At 44.3% G+C, this 19,167-nt stretch overlaps 1 protein-coding gene across 1 annotated transcript in view; it reads left to right on the plus strand.

The window, feature by feature from the left end:
- The window catches only part of CNN2 (calponin 2), a 35,357-nt gene extending 23,170 nt beyond the window's left edge, over positions 1 to 12,187 (plus strand). The window contains exons 4-7 of the mRNA XM_082256175.1: positions 302 to 439; positions 7,023 to 7,139; positions 10,462 to 10,608; positions 11,884 to 12,187. Of these exons, the coding sequence (XP_082112301.1) occupies positions 302 to 439; positions 7,023 to 7,139; positions 10,462 to 10,608; positions 11,884 to 12,135 (654 nt within the window). The 3' untranslated portion in view covers positions 12,136 to 12,187. The remainder of the gene's footprint in view (positions 1 to 301; positions 440 to 7,022; positions 7,140 to 10,461; positions 10,609 to 11,883) is intronic.
- Positions 12,188 to 19,167: the final 6,980 nt, after the last annotated feature.

The following is a 19,167-nucleotide window of genomic DNA, read 5'->3' on the forward strand; positions in this document are numbered from 1 at the left end:
AGTATACCCCCCCCCCCCCCCCCCCGGGACTGCCCATCGGCGTAGCCAGATTTCTTTTCTGCCTAGTTTCCTACCCCTGTAGGGGGGAGTGTAACCCAATGGTTATGAATATCAGGAGCTGTCTGTCAATGAATATCAGGGAAATGGATTTTACGGTAAATCAAAGAAAAAAAATAAAAAAAATATATATAATATTTTATCCCAGTGTTGTGCTAATTATGTCAATGCGGAAAAGGTTTTGAAGTAATATACTGTTTGTATTTCTTGCACCAAATACTAATTTATTTTCTCTATCCCACAGCTGGAAAATCTCTCAAACTTTATCAGAGCCATGTCTAGTTATGGGATGAAGTCTGTAGATCTGTTTGAAGCAAATGACTTGTTTGAGAATGGCAATATGACCCAAGTACAAGTTTCGTTGTTGGCCCTAGCAGGAATGGTATATTCTTATTCACGTGTTTTGAGAATCTGATTAGTGACCAATAACTTGCCAGTGATTGCATATAATGGTTATACATATCTAGTTCTGTAATATTTTAAGATAAAATAGAAATGGTATACGGGGGAATTATACATGTACATGCACTATATTACCGAAATATCAGGACACCTGCCTTTTACATTAACTTTAATGGCGTCTTAGTCCATAGGGTTCAATATTGAGTTGGCCCACCCTTTGCAGCTATAACGGCTTCAACTCTTCTACTATAGCTGTCCACAAGTTTTAGGAGTGTCTATGGGAATGTTTCTTTTTGAAAAATTATTTTTTATTGTCTATGGGAATGTTTGACCATTCTTCCAGAAGCGCATTTGTGAGGTCAGGCACTGAAGTTGATGGTTTATTTTTTGCGCAAAAAAAAAATGAAGAATCCTATTTCTTTTCTGGTCTTTGATGGGACACCTCCTCATATCTTCATTGACCATTGGGTTATGCTGCTCTTTATAGGAGTAGGGCATTAGGCAGAAACAAAGCTCTACTATAACAAAGAAAAGTGACCAGCGCTATGAAGTTACTGTGAATAGAGGATATTAGATACCATAAAAATAGGTGTAAGCTGCCACCAACCAACCCTTGGGGTGCAAGGGTGAGAATAAAGTGAAAGTGCGTGGAGGTTGATACAGGCGCTACCTATAGATGTGACTCATGGATCAAGAAGGTGGTATACAGTGCAAATAAAAATTACCGCAAAGGGTGAGTGTATCTCACAGTGCCACCCAAAATGATATATACAAGTGTAATATTGTGGGTTAAATAAAAAATGCCATAGGCAATAATAGAAAGTGTTTGGAATTTATTTTATTGAAAAGTGCAGGTTGAAAACAATAAAGGAAAGTGCATATATTGTGAGAAACCTTAAAGCAAATCCTGAAAGGATCCTTTAACAACTCATAAGTATCAAAAACTGGGTCAACAATAACCAGAACCTCAGTTTTCAATGTAAATGTAAATATAAAGTGAACCCAAGAAAAAGAAAAATGTGTGTGTGTGTGTGTGTGTGTGTGTGTGTGTGTGTGTGTGTGTGGTCTCCGTTACAACTTCTGCGTAGAATCGAGGCAGAAGGGATGTCAGTCATTGTGGTGGCCCCAAGCTGGCCTCTTCTGTCCTGGTACATCAGGGTTGATGAGACTGGGACGCCGCGGCTCCCTCTCAGAAGATATTGTATCTCAAGGACTGATCTTCCATCCTGCTTTACAGTTGCTGACTTTTAACAGCCTGGCATGAAAGCCAGGTACTGAAGGATAGAGGGTTGTCTGATTTGGTGATTCTTACTCGAAGAGCTAGAAAATCTACTCCTTGGAAGTATTGGTATCTGGCTTGGATGGCGTACATTACTTGGTGTGAGTCTCGGGAGGGTTCCCCCCGCCCCCCGTTCTTTTTCGGTATCGCGTCTGCTGGAGTTTCTACAAAGTGGTGTAGATAAGCGTTTAACCCTGGGCACCATCAAGGGCCAGATTTTGGCATTGGCAATTTTTTCCAACGCAAGATAGCTGCAAATTCCTTGGTACATGCCTTTGTGCAGGGGATTTGCCATTTGGCTCCTCCAGTAAGGTCCCCGGTACCTCCGTGGGATCTTAATCTGGTGCTGTCGGTTCTTCAAAAAAAAAAAAACGCTATTTTAAAATAATTTGCGAGATTCCTCTGACTCTATCACAGAAGGTGGTCTTCTTTGTGGCTATTACTTCTGCACTCAGGGTTTCAGAACTGGCTGTGTTGTCCTGTCGGTGGCCTTACCTGGTGGTTCACAGGAACAAAGTGGTTTTCTGTCCCTGTCAGTTGTTCCCCTAAGGTCGTCTCAGGCTTCCTATTGAATGAGTACATGGTTTTGCCTTCGCTGTGTCCTAAGCCCAAACATCCAAAAGAGATTGCCTTATATTCCCTGGATTTGGTTTGAGCCATTAGGGTGTGCCTTGCGGCATCTTGAGTTCATTCGCAGATCAGATTCCTTATTTGTCCTTACGGATGGTTCCTGTAAGGGGCAGGTAGCATCTGCTGGGCTTTTCGTCATCCGGTGTCAGTGGTCCAGGTTTGCAAGGTGGCCACCTGGCAGTGTTAATTTAGTCGACTAAAACGTTTTCGTCGACTAACACAATTCAGATGACTAAAATACGACTAAAACTAAAATGGCATTTTAGTCAAAAGACTATAACTAAAACTAAATCGAAATTTGCTGCCAAAAATTAACACTGGTGCATGCTCAAAGCATAAATAATAACATATTAGATTTTTCCCTCCAGGACCAGCAGTAGTATATAATGAGTTTGGAAATAGTAGAGAAATGCTTAAATAATGCATTACAAATTACAAATGAACTACACCCATTTGATTATAAATGACTAAAATTAGTTTTAGTCGACTAAAATGTATGGCGTTTTAGTCGACTAAAATGTATGGCGTTTTAGTCGACTAAAATGTATGGCGTTTTAGTCGACTAAAATGTATGGCGTTTTAGTCGACTAAAATGTATGGCGTTTTAGTCGACTAAAATGTATGGCGTTTTAGTCGACTAAAATGTATGGCGTTTTAGTCGACTAAATACGACTAAAACACTTGCAGAAGACTAAAATAGGACTAAAACTAAAATGCCATTTTAGTCCTAAGACTAAAACTAAATTGAAATTTGCTGCCAAAATTAACACTGCCACCTGGTCGTCTGCACACGTTCTACAAGGTGATATGAAGCTGTGTCTGTCGAACTAAAAAAATCCAGGTTCTTTGTCTTACTGTAAAATCGTTTTCTCTGATGTTCATAGACGGACACAGCACCCATCCATCTGTGGATTTGGGTTATGTATTCTTCTGACACTGCTTGTTACTAAACTGAGATCCTATAGCAGGAAGTGGGAGTATACCCCCTGGGGCCACCCTAGGGGGTGTAGTCGAGCTTTAACTCTCTTCCACCTAGTGTCCTACTCCTGAGAAGAGCAGCATAACCCAATGGTCAATGAAGATATGAAGCTGTGTCCGTCAATGAACATCAGAGAAAAGGATTTTACGATAAGACAAAAATCATTTTTTTTTTTTTTTTTTTTTTTTTTTCATCATTTTAGGCCAATTTGTATTCTGCTACACCTTTTTGGTAAAAAAAAAATCCCAATAAGCGTTTATTGACTGGTTTGTGCAAAAGTTATCACTTCTATAAACTAGGGGAAAGGTTTATGTCGTTTTTATCTTACTAGAAATGGCGATCAGCGTTTTTTAGCGAGACTGCGGCGGACAGATGGAATACCTTACTGACTTTTTTTTTTTACACTTTTGGGGGGACCAGTGACATTACTACAGTAATCAGTGCTAAAAATATGCACGTTACTGTATGACACTGGCAGGGAAGGGGTTAACACCAGGGGCGATCAAAGGGTTAAATGTGTCCTTGAGGGGTGCTTTCTAACTGTTGGGGGGTGGACTTTTGGAATGAACACAGGGACCTGTGTTCCCAAATAGGAGGAACACAGGAGCCCTGTGTTCATTGCTGACAGAACAGCTGTCTGCCGTGTTTACAACGGCAGCCCGCCGTTCTGTCTCCAGAGGGAGCAATCGCAGGTGCCTGGCGGCCGCTGGCCCCGCAGATCAACTTCCCCTGTGGCGTATAGGGGTGTGCCCCCATGAGCGCTCCCGCGAAGCAACGTACGGGAACATGCCGACCTGCCTCAGTATATGGACAGCAGCTGGTCGTCAAGTGGTTAAAGGGCCTTTTTTTTTTTTTTTTTTTTTTTTTTTTTTTTTGCTTTTGCGTGTAAATGTGAGATCGGATGTCTCTTTGACCCCAGATCTCCTCACATTATAGAGGACCTGTCTTGCTTATGCCTAGTAAAATGAAGAAAAAAATAAATTTGAAGCGCCCTGTCCCTCCGTGGTCGCGTGCAGAGGCATATGCAAGTAGCGCTCCCATCTGTAAACTGTGTTCAAACCACACATGTGAGGTATCGCTGTGATCGTTGGAGCGAGAGCAATTCTAGCCCTGGACCTCGTCTGACACTCTAAACTGGTAACCTTTAGAAATTTTTAAAGCATCAACCTATAGAGATTTTTAGGTACCAAAGTTTGTCTCCATTCCACAAGTGTGTGCAATTTTAAAGCATGACCTGTTGGGTATAAATTTACTTGGCGTAACATTCTTTCACTTTATAGAGAAAAATTGTTAACTTACTGGTCCTTAAGTGGTTAAGACTGGGGTGCCATTAAAGTCCATGTGCAGGCCTCCCGATACTTTTGGTAATTTAGTGTATATGTAGACTTGCACATTTATTTATTTTTTTACATGTTTGATATCTCCAACTTGAAAGTGATATTAAACCCAAAACCATATATTTCATGGCAGCTTCTCAAATCTTAGATTGCATTACTGCTACACTGTTGTGTGGTGGCTTTTTTTTTTTTTTTTTCTCCCCTTTTTACAAACTTTCTGCATTTCAATTTTAAACAGAATGGGTTGTTTTACAAGGTAGGGGTTCACATATAGTTTGGGAGGTTAAAGAAGCGCTCCAAATATTTGGTATTCCCAGCTTTCTCTAAGGGCATTTGATTTGTTACCTTTTCATTAACCATGTATTCACTGTACGTTGTAGTTGGACTTTTATTGATGAACAAAAGAAATTCTTCGCAAACTGACCTTTAGGCTACATTCACACCTGAGCGTAGCGTTTTCGCGCAATTTTTACTGCGATTTACAGGCTTTTGTACAGGCGTTTTTAGATTGAATAGAGACCAATGGAAAACGCCTGTAATCTGCCCAAAAAGAAGCTCATGTACTTTTTTGAGCATTTTGCTCACAGCGTCAAAACGCTCAGATGTGAACAGGGGCCATTGAAATGAATAGGATTTGTCTTGTTGGGTGTTTTTGAGAGCTGATCCTAGAGCAGAAAAACTCCCCAAAAATGCCTACATGTGAACGGAGCCTTAAAACCAGCTCTTATAATAAGTATCCCTCTCTGTGAGCTGAACTATAGAAACAGCACACAGTAACAATTTTTGCTTCTTTAACCACTTAAGCCCCGGAGGATTTGGCTGCTAAACGACCAGGGGGTATTTTGCGGACAATTGCGCGGTCGTGCGACGCTGTACCTAAACGAATTTGGCGTCCTTTTTTTTTTTTCCCACAAACAGAGCTTTCTTTGGCAGTATTTGATCACCTGTGCGATTTTTTGATCACGCGCTATAAACAAAAAAAGAGCGTAAATTTTGCAAAAATAGCAATATTTTTCCCTTTTTTTTATATGAAATTCCCCCAAAAAAAATGTAAAAATCAAAATTTTTTAACATTTTCGGCCAATTTGTTTTATGCTACCTATGTTTGGTAAAAAAAATTGCAAAAAGCGTATTTTGATTGGTTTGCGCAAAAGTTATTGCGTTTACTAACTAAGGGAAAGATTTTTGTCATTTTTGTTTTTTTTTTTAACGCGTAATGGCGGCGATCTGCGATTTTTTTTTTTTTTTTTTTTTTTTTTTTTTTTTTTTTTTTTTGCGGGAATGCGACATTGCGGTGGACAGATCGGACCCTTGACTGACATTTTTGACACTTTTTTGGGGTTACCAGTGACATTTCTACAGTAATCAGTGCTATATATATGCACTGTTACTGTAAAAATACACTGGTAGTGAAGGGGTTAACTTTATTTTAGAGGGAGGGGCTGTGTGTGTCCCTAGGGGCGAGATTCTAACTGTGATTGGCTGTGGCTTCAGCTGTATGCAGAGTGATCAACGGATCTACATAGTAGATCCATATGATCATCTCTCATACAGAGGGGAGAATGACAGGCAGCTTGTTTACACAAGCTGCCTGACTTTCTCCCTCTCCCCCGCCGATCGCAGAGTGGCCGGCGGACATCGGGTCCGCCGGTCACACGCACGGGGGGGCCCCGTGACCACGCCTCCGGCGGCGCGCGCTCGCTCCCTAGACCCTCACAAGCTAGTGACGTAGCCCTACGTCACTTTGCCTGTGAGGGGCTGACCGCCGCCGTAGATAGTCGTGCGGCGGTCGGCAAGTGGTTAAAAACCAAGGTGAAAGCATAAAGCAGCCATTTTCAATCTTCAGGGGTGCCTTGGCAAAATGCCTAAAAATTGTATTTAAGCCAGCGGGTGGATCAAGCTTGCCTTTTTTTATTTACAAAAAGCCCCAGGTTTTCATTGTGCATCGTGGCAACCTTCTAGCCGCTGGCTTCTAAACAAGTGGCATCATCGGTTGATAGGGAGGATGTTGAGTGCCTGAACATTATCCTTGTTTGCCTCTTCCCCTGCACCTTTCAATCAGCGTTGAGGTCACATTACCTAAATGAGGGAGAATTGAAACCTTGGAATACTTGTCAATAGCAGTTGTGCAAAGGTGTGTTGCTCGGGAAAAAATAAATTCTCTCTAGAAAAAATAAATTCTCTCTAATGTTAAGTATCCTGCATTTACATTTTTAAAATGGGGTTACTTGACTGGAAAAGGGTGGTGAAACACTGGGATATATTATTGCTTGCCTCTGAACATTTCCGGAATCTTGCTTTTCTTCATCTCAATTTTTTTTGTTTTGTTCTGTTTTAGGCAAAGACAAAAGGTCTTCAGAGTGATGTGGATATTGGAGTAAAATATGCTGAGAAGCAGCACAGAAATTTTGATGACAATACAAAGAAGGCAGGGCAGTGTGTTATAGGACTGCAGGTAAGGATGGTTGGTGGTGTGGAGGTTGGGGGAGGACATTTTTAACTAATACTGGTGAAAAGCAATTGAAGGGAAAAAAAGTTACTACACAGGTGATGCCTTCGAAATAATATATATTTTTATTTTCTCTATTGTCCATTGACAGATGCAGCTCTTATGCTTCTTATACCATAGAAATATGCTGTCCCCTACAGGAGTAGTGCTAGGCAGGAAAAAATTCACTGACCTGCCTACAGGGGCTGTCCTTCACGGCATAACCCCTCATTCTCTGCCACAAGCCAGTTTCTTGCTGCCAAGTTAAGGAGTAGGACCTAGGTTTCCTGCTGGAACTTCGGTCTCAGGTTTTTTTTTTTTTTTTTTGCTTTCTTTTCAACCCTCACAGCCCCTGTAGGCGTCATTGATTTTTTTTCCTGCCTAGTACTACTCCTGTAGGGGGCAGCATTACCCTATGGTATAAGAAGCATAAGAGCTGTGTCTGTCAATGGACTTCAGAGAAAAGGATTTTACGGTAAGTTCTTACAAAAATCAATTTTTTTTGCAGCTAGTGGGTGGGACATGCAAAAAAAACCCCTTTAGACCTAAAAGTGAAATTCAGTATAACCCCAACTACACCTAAAACTGTCCCCTCCCTCCTTATGCCTATGCTTACCAACGTGTCTAAGAGTTTACCTATTCAGTGGCGGAGCTAGACTTTTAAAACAGGGGTGGCAAGGTATTAATTTGGGGGGGTCAATATACAAAGTTTTCTAGCAGAAAGTAAAAAGGATTTGTCGCTAATTTATGTTTATAGCGCAAAATAAAAAAACTGCAGAGGGGATCGAATACCACCAAAAGAAATCGCTATTTGTGGGAAAAAAAATACATCAGTTGTATTTGGGTACAGCGTCGCACAACCTCACAATTGTCAGTTAAAGCAATGCAGTGCCGTATCGCAGAAAATGGTCTGGTCATTAACCACTTGCCTACCGGGCACTTTCACCCCCTTCCTGCCCAGGCCAATTTTCAGCGCTCTCACGCTTTGAATGACAATTGCGCGGTCATGCTACACTATACCCATATGACATTTTTATCATTTTTTTCACACAAATAGCTTTCTTTTGGTGGTATTTAATCATCTCTGGATTTTTTATTTCTTACAAAAAAAAAGAAAAACAGAAAATTTTGAAGGGAAAAAAAAAAAAATTCTTATTTTCTGCGAGTAAATTTTCACTGATGGGCTGCACTGATGAGGCGGCACTGCTGGGCACTGAGGGGCGGCACTGCTGGGCAGCACCATTAGTGCCCACACTCAGTGCCCATAGTGCTGCTAGTCAGTGCCTAAATGAGCAGGCACTGACTGGCAGCACTATGGGCACGGATTGTGGGCACTGATGGTGGGCACTTGTGTTATTTTATTTACCTCTTTTGTAATCAGGGCACTGGTGATCAGTGCCCTGATTACATTTTTCTTTGTCCCCTAAGCGCTGATCGGCTCTGCTCCTTCCTCACACGCAGTCTCTGTGTGAGGAAGGAGAGCTGGCGATGAGAGATGATCTCATATGTTTACATATGAGATCATCTCTCATTGCATGGGCCGATCACGTGGTAAATGGCCGCTGCGATTGGCCATTTACCACGATCTGTGATTGACTGTGTCCAAGGGACACGGCCGAAACAGATTTTCCCCGATGCGCGCTCGCCGGAGCGCGCGGGGAGCCTGTTACTGGGAGGCCATATAAAGACGGCCTCCCGGAAATTGGAGTCCACGCTGTAGCCGTCTTTTGGCTATAGCGTGGGCCGGAAGTAGTTAAGGGGGAGCTTGAAGTAGTTAAAGGGTCAGTTTTTTTCAGATCATTTTGCCCATTTAAGACTTTTTTTTTTTTTTTTTTTTTTCCTGAGCGGTCAGGGGATGGTAAAAACAGGCAACTCGAAGTCTAGATCACAACTTGAACCCCTCTACATGTGCCACAGCCGCGATGGTTTATGTTAAGCCTATGTGAAATTTGGCTATCCAGGTCAATGGGGCCATGCCACAACCATAAGCCAAACACTTGGCTTGCTGTTGTGGCTTATTAGCCCCATAAAAAATCTGCCACTCTGCTGAAAAAAAAAAAACAGGATTTAGAAGAATTATTATAAATCATTGTAATGCCACCCATATTCCTGTCCTTTTTAAATAGGGTGACTGACAGTAAGCTGACACTAATGTTGCACAGATGTCGGGGTACTTTTCACCCTGGTAAAAGGGCAAGAATATGGGTGACATTACAATGACTTAAAGGGGGAAACCTTTTTGGTAAGGAGCATAGACTGTACAAGAACAGGCGCTTCTACTACTTGGGCAAAACCGTCCATCACCCTCAGTCACTGCAGGCTTCCCAGGAACTCCTTTCAGAGCTGATCCATCCCTCACCAAGACAGGAAGACCGCGGGAATCGGGATGAAGATTTAAGGCATGTGATTGACAGACAGCGCTTCCGACGCACCCATTGACTGTGTAAGTAGCAGGAGGCGGTGCAGCCTGCAAGATTTAGGCTGCACCGACTCCTGCTGCCTCCCCAGCCAATGGGTATTTGAGGTTCTCTCGTTAGTCCCTCCCTCATGACATCACCCAGAATTGGGAGGACACAAAGTAAGATGCAGGACGATTGTCCGGTCTTCCTGTCTTGGGGTGGGATGGATCGGCGCTCCCCTGTGATTCCTCCGCTCCTCCTCCCTCCCTCTGCCTACCAGCTCTCCATCCACCTCCCTCCGCAGCTCTCATACGGCGATCCCCTGTGATTCTTCTGCTGCCATGCACCAGCCCAGGATCGGGGTGGCAACAGGGGTGGCAAGGACTTCGTCTGGGGTGGCCCCAGCTAACCCTCTGGCTCCACCACTGTACTTATTTTTAGGTTGCTCCAGGGGAGAGGAGGAAGCATGGACAATGAATGGGCCATTTGAAGTCTATGGGTGAAATGGATTGGTACGCTTGCCAAAATGAAGTGTACAAGGCACTCTGAATGTATGTTACCTAAAAGTGACTTAAACCTGCATATCTGATGTAAAATCTATGGCCTAGTGAAGTCCTGTGTATTAGGGTGCTAATTTTACTTGCCAAGGTGAGGTCTGTCTTTTTACTGCTTGAATCTTTTTAGTTCTGTATCTGAGCTGGTTAACAGACCCAGAGCAGCAAAAAATCAACAGGCTCTTATAGAGTCAGTCCTGTCTTTGACATTTTGGATCTGTGCTCTTTCAGGGGAAGCTTGGGTGACATATAATCCAGTGAGGGCCTTAACATCGGACGTGTATTCTAACCAATGAACTTCTTCTTTGTAACTTGGTTCTTGTCCTTCTCCTTTAGATGGGGACAAATAAATGTGCCAGCCAGTCTGGCATGACTGCCTATGGGACAAGAAGGCATCTCTATGACCCAAAGCATAATATCTTGCCACCTATGGATCATTCCACGATTAGTCTTCAGATGGGAACCAACAAAGGAGCCAGTCAGGTAAGCAGAAGTACATAAAAGAAGCGGCTTCAGATCTTTTATTTGAAACCAGGTTTAAAACGGTGTAGATCAGTTATATGCTCACAAGAAATGTAATCTAAGGCTCGGTTCACACTGTCTTGGCTTGAGATCCGACGTGAGACCCCCAATTTGCATGAGCTGTGACATTCCACTTTAGTCAATGAGAGCTGTCTTAATTAGCACTACTGAAGTTGCTCTGACCTTAGGGAAGGTTCCTGTACCTCAGGGTGACTTCTATCTGACTTCTATCATAGACTTTAATGGAAGTCACACCCAAGTCAGATCTTCATCTATATTGATGTGATTTTTGGATCCAACATTACAGGAAGATTACCCAGGCATTCCCTGCATGGTCCCCCATCCCTCATTTCAAAGTAGTGCTCAAGTTGCCAGAAAATCACCAGGAAGTTGCCTGACAAAGTCCCACAGTAATTTGCGCGACTTTCATGTTGCAGTAATGTGAACTGAGCCTTAGAGAATTTGAAGATTGAGGAAACAAAAAAAAAGATTTGGCTTTTTTTTCATATTTACTAGAGAACACTATAAGTGGACTTATATTTATAAAATTATAGATGTGGGTGCCCAAATTCTGACCTTCTGACCTTCAGCCAGCATTTGTCCCTGCTATTTTCTTAAACATGTGGGGGGTTCTAGGTCTTATTTGCCACGCATCAAATTTTGATGCGAGTATTGATTTGGATGTTTGGAGCAGTATTAAATATAGCAGTTTTCCATGAGGAACAAACGCTGAATCTGATTCATTATGGTTGCTGCCAAAAATGAACATTTGTTTGTTGCAATGTCATGAAGTTACTGATAACAAAGCTAACAGATTCACTTTACATGGTAGTGCGTACGTGTTGTGGTATGCATTTGTATTGTTCCATAGGTCTAAACTGCTTACAGCGGTGGGGGCGGGGGTGTATGTGGTCTGCAGAGCCCTGTAAATGCTTGCTTTGTAAAAATAGAAGTATATGTCCCCGTTCACACTGAGGCGACCTGGTCGCCTCACAGGTCGCCGCAGGGAAGCTGCGGACCCGTTCTAATAGGAGCGACCTCGGAGGTCGCCCTCCCGAGTCGGATCGCCCCTATGTGATTGGTTATTAAAACTGTGAATACTTGTGCTATGAATTCCATTTCAACTGTTGTCCATCTTTCTAGCAATGGAAAAGGTATGTGTCTATATTCCAGGATAAAACAATTAAAAGTATGTGCTTGTGTTAACCATTGTTCACATATTTTGCACTGTTCCAGGTGGGTATGACGGCTCCAGGAACACGACGACACATCTATGATACCAAAACGGGTACTGAGAAGTGTGATAACTCTACCATGTCACTACAGATGGGATATAACCAAGGGGCCAATCAAAGTGGCCAGATTTTTGGTTTGGGCCGACAGATCTACGATCCTAAATATTGTCCTAAGGGCAATCCTGATGACCTGCCGCATGATGAGGATGAAGAACCGCAACCGTACAATTACATTAATGAACAGGACTTTTAGATGGTACACATGCGGCACAATACAAATTCCATTCCAAATCAGACCAAGCTGCCTTTCTTTCTCTCTCCCCAAAAATGTAGACTTTCATATTTTCTGTATTTAAATATTTTGCTTTTAAAATGATTAAGTATTAACAAGAAAAGGTTCTGAAGATGCAAGTATATAATACTGCCATATGTACAGAGGTCTGCTTATGGCCTAGTAAGTGCCTTTAAAGTTCTCAGGGGCGATAGTATTAGCCATACCTCTTTTTGAAGAAGAAAAAATCCCAAAAGTGAATTTTCTAACCTCAAAGGTGTCCTATAGGAGCTAAAACTGCTAATTTCCAGTGTAGCTAATCTGTTGATGTCCACTCAGGGCACCCACAGTGAGATTTATGCCGTCTTGATTTCGGATATCAGAGACTTGTGGCTATAAACAGGGGTGTGCGCACACACCTGACTAAAGTTTTTCTGCTGGGTTGGTTCACTGAAACTACATTGATTCCTAAGGGGCCTTTCACGCAGGCTTTCTGATTATGTCCGCCTGTCCGTTTTTCAGGCAGATCTGATCGGAAGCTCCATGCAGCTCTATGGACAGGTGGATGTAAATGGACTTGTGTCTGATTACACAAGTTACCTCTGTGTCCGTCCAGGTCCAGAAAGAGACTTAATTGGACTGCTATCTTCTGTTTTTTTTTTTTTTTTTTCCCCAGGCCTAAACAGGACAGATTGGAGGTAGCCTGATGTAATTGGACACTGGGGTCGGTTTACATCCAGTCGCATGTAGAGCTGTCTTGGGGTCTACCCCTTTGCACCAGGGACACAGATGTCAATGTTTTTTGAGTTTTGTATATTGTGCATATATAACAGGGAAAGACTGTAGTAAAATACTTTTTTTTTTTTTTCCCATCTTTGCAAGCTTCCAAACTGTTAGGTTTATGGCTAGCTTGAGTCTTAGTCTTGCAAGGTAGTAAAATTGTGTAACTTTTTATTAAATTCTCAGCAGACCTTTAAGTAGAAGAGGAAAATCGTTTTGTTTTAACAGTGTTTGTTTGTTTTTTTGTTTTTTCTTTGCTGCATTTTTCTTTTTATATATGTCTTGTCAAAAGACCAAAGAACACATAACACCTCTTATGAATAAGGGTAGGACTGCTTCAAACCTTTTTATCTGTTACAAGGCAATTTATTTTGTAGAGTCCTGATTTTCTATACAGAAGCTAGTCCTCTTTTATTTTTCCCCTCCTTTTTTACACATTTTTCCTTCAGGTAAAGCTTATCCTACAGTTAGGAGGGACCATTGTGCATAGCAATATAAGGTAGAACTCTTGCATTCCATTTTATTAAAGACTATACTGTTTCTGGTAGTAACTTAAATGTTAACATACATTAATGAAGATTCTTAAAAGAAACCAAAAACTACCAGATATGATTAATGTGACTGTTTCCAGGGTGATGATCCTGCATATACTAACTCATGGGTTTTTACTGTCTCTATCTCAAATATTTTTTGTTACTTTTTTTAGCTCATGTACTGTTAAGTTTAATATTTTCTAATCCGCCTATATATACAGTGCTCGGTGTAGGGTTGGAGCTGTGCAATGTACATGATACAACTTAAAGCCAAACTTTGCTAAATGGGGGCAAAACCATTATTTTGTTTTCATTCTGGTTTTTATAAGTCAGCCCCCACAGTTCTTTAGACTGCACGCATTACCTAGAAGATCATGCTGCAATAGAATGTTCTAATATGGAAACTCAGGTTCTTAGCCCTGAGAGACAATATGTGAATTTTTTTTATTATTTATCTAATAAAGGATGTGACTGGATGACATTTTTATCGTTGTGGAATTTTTGTAATTTTGTTCTGAGTCTTGAATGTAAAATTGAGGTCTCCCTTTTTATTTAAATGTATGTTTATTTTTTTAAATAAAAAGACAATTTATTGAAAGTGAATACAACAAGGTGTACAGTAAAAAAAAAAAAGAGAGGAACAATCTGACTTGTTAGTAAGCGGTGAGATAAATTAACATATCGGTAGCAATATCTATGTACATCTAAATCAGAGCTGCAATGAGTGTGAGCATGAGAGGCTAAACGGGACACTAGACTTTCAAGAAAAGGGCATCATTACATTACATCACATGTACTAGAAATGAGCATGGTGGTGAATAAAGCTTTTCCTGAATGTTTAATGTGGGGGGGGGGGTCTACTAGTTTTAGGGAAAGCAAGCTGGGTGGGCAGTAAGTCCCAACGGTTCAAGGTTGGGAGAGGAGAAGGCAATTTATACACAGGTGCCTGCTGCTTTTAGCCAGAAGTCCCATATTTTAATATACATAGAGGTACCACCCTTTTTTTGTAAGGTAGGAAAGCATCAAACTCTAATAGATGCATGGAATTGGGGGGTGTGAGCTGCTTGCATCCAAGCTCTAGATATCAATTTCTTTAAACAATACAAGGTTTAATTGAGTAATATAGTCATGAATTTATCTTCAGGGTCAGGAAATATCACAAGTCTACCATGTTTGAAACTTGGAGAAAGGGAAGATCCCATGGTGTTTTGTGGAGGAACCACACAATTTGCTGCCAATATCTCTGAATAATTGCGCATGCCCATAAGTGATGCAGGTACCAGGGGCTACTGACACCTAGAGCATAGTGGGCGGCTACACATTGGGTAAAGCTTAAATAGTGTGTGTGATATATATTTACACTGTAGTTGTGTTTAAATATGACCATTTGGGAAATACCAGTTTACAGGTGTCTGAAGCCTCTTCCCAGTTTTAATCATTCAGATTGTTTGTTTGTTTGTTTTTATATCTGCTTCCCAGTGAGATTTAGGCCCCGTTCACACTGGGGCGACTCTACTTGCCACCGCGACCTCGGGAGCGGCCGGCACGGACTTCATAACATTGAAGTCTATGCAGGTCGCTCCGGGTCGCCCCAAAGAAGCTCCGGACCCTTTTTCTAAGTCGGAGCGACTTGTGTCGCTCCTATTAGAACGGGTCCGCAGCTTCTCTATGGAAGGCGACCTGTCAGGCGACCAGGTCGCCCCAGTGTGAACGGGGACTTAGCCTGGTAAAAAAATTTAGTGGCTGAGGATGTAATGAGCATATTATAAAATGTGGAGATCCGCTTTTTGAGGTTCTAGACCACCTACAACAGTTTATAATGGTATAGTTGCCAACACTGGGAGAGTATTGGAAAACTGGGTTTGCACATGTCTCAATTGTGGGTATCTGAAGAACAAAGAATTGGAGTCAAAATTCCCTATAATAACTTAAAGGGTTTATGACAGTTTGAGGTATAGAGGTGGCACAAATAATTCTCTTAGAGGCCCATATCTCTGGACTATGAGGTCATGCAGTAGTTTGTTGTGCCATAAGGGAGAGGCGCCATGGATCATGGGGCTGTTTGATTTGGTTAAGGCTAATTCCCAGACATGTTTATGTTGATACAAAAGTCCCAGTACGATTATCATCCACAGTGGAGCCTCAGCTCATGCATCACTGCACAGGGGGATTTTTTTTTTTTTTTTTTTTTCTAGAACTAATATCTTGTATATTATAAAATCATCCAAACCTTAACACCAGAGAACTCCCACTCATTAAAAACCAGACGGCCTAGCCCTGGTTTCCCCTACAGCTCTTTCTGCTCTCTCCCTCTGTGGACATCCCTTAGGTAATCTCTTAAGCTGAATTGCATGTATTTAGGCCGGGTTCACCCCAGTCTGGCCAGCGAGTGCGTGCAGGCCTTAGCTCTGCGCTTTGTCGGCCGTGACATAGTCCCACTGGACGGAGACTGGCCCTGCGAGTTAAACGTCTCGCCAGGTCGTACACTGGGTATAGGCCTATGCCGCAGCATTCCTATTTGGCCAACAGCCCCCACACTGCGGTGAAGAGGGGTTCTGTCAGGAGATGGCACCCACTTGTGTTCCTGGTACAGTGAGTAAACGTTCCCCCCCCCCCTTCCCTGGCGGATTTTGGGGTGGACGTGGGCACCCTCCCTGGGATGGTCGGACCCTCACACTCCTGGGTTTCCCTCCGTCCTGTGCAACACCCCCCCCCCCCCCCCGGGGAACTGTTTGGGCCTACCTGAGGCTAAAACCTAGTGTGCAGGCCGCATGGGGGGCCGGGGGTGCACTGTCTGCGGTGGTCGATCGTGCAGGCAGGAGGGGCCTTGGTCGGTTCCTCCAGGGCATCCTGCTGCAGGATAGTGTAGCAGGGCTGGCGGGAGGCTCTCCCTGTGGGTCCTGTTGCCGCACTAGTCCTGAGAATGCATTTTGGGACAGTGGTTTCTGGGGGCCTCTGCGTCTGTCTGTGGGCGTGCCTGACCTTTGGGGGGCACTGTAGCACAGTGGGATCGTGTGTTTTTTTTTTTTATTCTGCTGGTGGGTTCTTCTGGTTCAGTATGGACCCTGCAGACCATGTGACTCCCACCTGACCCCCTCAGTCCGCAGAGCCTTTCCGGAGCTCCACTGTCCATCAATGCATTTTCAGCAGTTCAGGAAGCATTTTAGCCGGGGTGGAGGGGGCCTCGAGAGGGCGAGGTACGCTGAAAGGTTTCTCCACCTAATCCTGCCTCATCTGATGTCTTGGATTCGGAGTCTACATTTCTACCTCCCCTGCCGCGCATGATACAGGCGCTGGTGCATGCACTGTTTTTTTTTTCGGTGGGTGCCTCCCTGCTATTGGAGGAAGCAGCGGCGGCTGCTGCACCTGGGGCGCGGGTTGCGTCTGGCACACATGCATCCGGAGCAGCCTATTTTGCTAGCATGTTCATAAAGTGCAAGCGCCCTTGCCACGTAGACTCTTGAGGGCAGAGTTCCAATGCCGTGACTTGAGTCAGGGGAAGAGTGCATTTCTTCCCTCCTGCCTTGGGGGAGCTGTTGGGACAACTGGCGTGGGGGCTGCAATTTGTTGCGATGCCGCTTGGCACGGCTCCCTTATTGGGTCACCTGCCGGTTTTGGTGGCGGTTATCTGCCGTATCCTTGGTCGGGGTGTTGGTCTGCAGAATGAGCTTCTAAGAAAGCCTTAATGGAACTCCCTTTTCCGGGGGATTGCCTGTTTGGCGCTGCTCTGGATGACATTGTATAAGGGTCTCTCGTGGGGGGGGGGGGGGAGGAGAGTGCTTTTCTTCCACAGGCTAACAGGGGTAAGGGCCTTTGTCGTGGACCCGGGTCCCTCCTTTTCGGCTCACATTTTGTTCCTCAGGGACAGTAGATGTGGCACAGTCCTTCAAGACTTCCTCGGGTGGTTCCAAACGACCCTGGTCTGGCGAACCAGAGATCGTTTTTTTTTTTTTCCAGACCTGCGGACAAGGCCTACTCGGCCTGAAGGTGCATCATTGCTGGTTCTCGCACCTGCGGCTGGCCTGGAATCCCAGGCAGCTGGGTTCGGGGGGGTCGTGCGGTCCACTTGCTAGATCGAGTTTTCGATCAATTTTTTTCCAGTAAGGTTTTTCCCTTCCAATGTACGGCTGTCTCCAGATTGCTTGCAGGTGCTCTATGGGGCCGCTCAGGCTCTAGTTCAGCAAGGCTGGACCTACTGGCCCTTGATGGTTCCGTGCGGATCAAAAGTTCTAGCTGGTATCGGTTTGCATGATGGTGGCTTCCCTACATCAGGGGGATTCCTGGCCTCCATAGACCTCAAGGATGCCTACCTTCACATCCTGTTATGTGTAGGACACCAACAGGTTCTCCGTTTTTACTGTGGGGAAGATCTCTATCGGTTTGTGGCGTTACCTCTTGGTCTCGCTTCTGTTCCTCTGGTATTCACCAAGGTGTTTGCTCTGGCGCGGTTGCGGCAGCGGGATGTATCAGTCCTGGGTTCCTGGCCGGTCTGCTTCTCCGTGGGGAGTCCCTACGGTGCGGACGGCGAATTTGGAAGTCACCATGAGAACTCTGGAGGAGTTCGGGTGGATTCTGAACCTTCAGCAGTCATCTCTGGTCCCTTCCATGAGATTGGACTATCTGGGCCTGACTTTGGACTCGTCCTCAGTCAGGGTGTTTCTCTCTCTCCGGTAAAACAAATCTTGGAACTTCAGACTGTGGTTCAACGGTTACTGTCCAGCACAGGGTGGTCCCTTCAGATCTGCATGCAAGTTCTGGGACTGATGGTGTCGTTTTTCGAGACGGTCCCTTTCACTCAATCCCTCTCGAGGATTCCCCAGAAGGCGATCCTTCTCAAATGAGTCCTAACTCTCTGGTTATTCGTATCCAGGTGACCAGGGAGTTTTGATCTAGAATCCTTCCTCCCCTTTTTACTGGACAATTGTCACCGCGGATGCAAGCCTGTCCAGCTGGGGAGGAATCCTTGGCAGGTTCTCTGCTTAAGGAGTATGGTCCCTGGAGGATCCAGGTTACCGATCAGTGTTCTGCTGCTGAGAGCGATCCAGCTTTGCCTAGTTCACTGGACCGGGCACCTGCAGCTGTCCAGTGCGCTTTCCATCGGACTATGCCATGGTCATGGCTTGTCATTACCAAGGGTGTCCTTGTGGTCTTGGAAGTGACAGACATTTTTCGTTGGGCGGAGCACCTTGTTCCAGCTGTCTCCGCTGTTCCCTTCCCAGGTGTGGAAAATTGGCAGGTGGATTGCCTCAGTCGCCAGGCCGTGGATGCAAGGGATTGGTCCCTTCATCTGGAGGTTTTCTATCGGTTGTGCCTTTGTTGGGGCACTCCAGGCGTGGATCTGTTGGGGGTTGCATCTACAGGCTAGTTCAGAGGTTTGTGGCCTGCTCCCGGCACCCTCTGGCAGATGCACTGGTGGTACCATGGGTTCTGCCGTGGGCAAGAACATATGCCAAGTTCAACATGAACGATGCAGAGAAGTTTAGCATGGTCACGTGTGCAAGGATGACGCCGGCATAGTCGTGTGAGTGCAATCACGGATGGGCTAAGGTCAGTATCAGCTGCTGTCTGCCTTCCCTCCTCTCAAGTTGCTGCCAAGACTACTTCGCAGGATTGAGGCGGAAAGGGATTTTGGACTGGCCTCGCCGAGCTTGGTGCACGGACCTGGTCAGGCTAGTCGCTGTTGCTCCTTGGAGGCTTTGTC

The sequence above is a fragment of the Pelophylax lessonae genome (genome assembly GCF_965119305.1).
Source record: "Pelophylax lessonae genome assembly, chromosome: 1".
Lineage (NCBI taxonomy): Eukaryota > Metazoa > Chordata > Amphibia > Anura > Ranidae > Pelophylax > Pelophylax lessonae.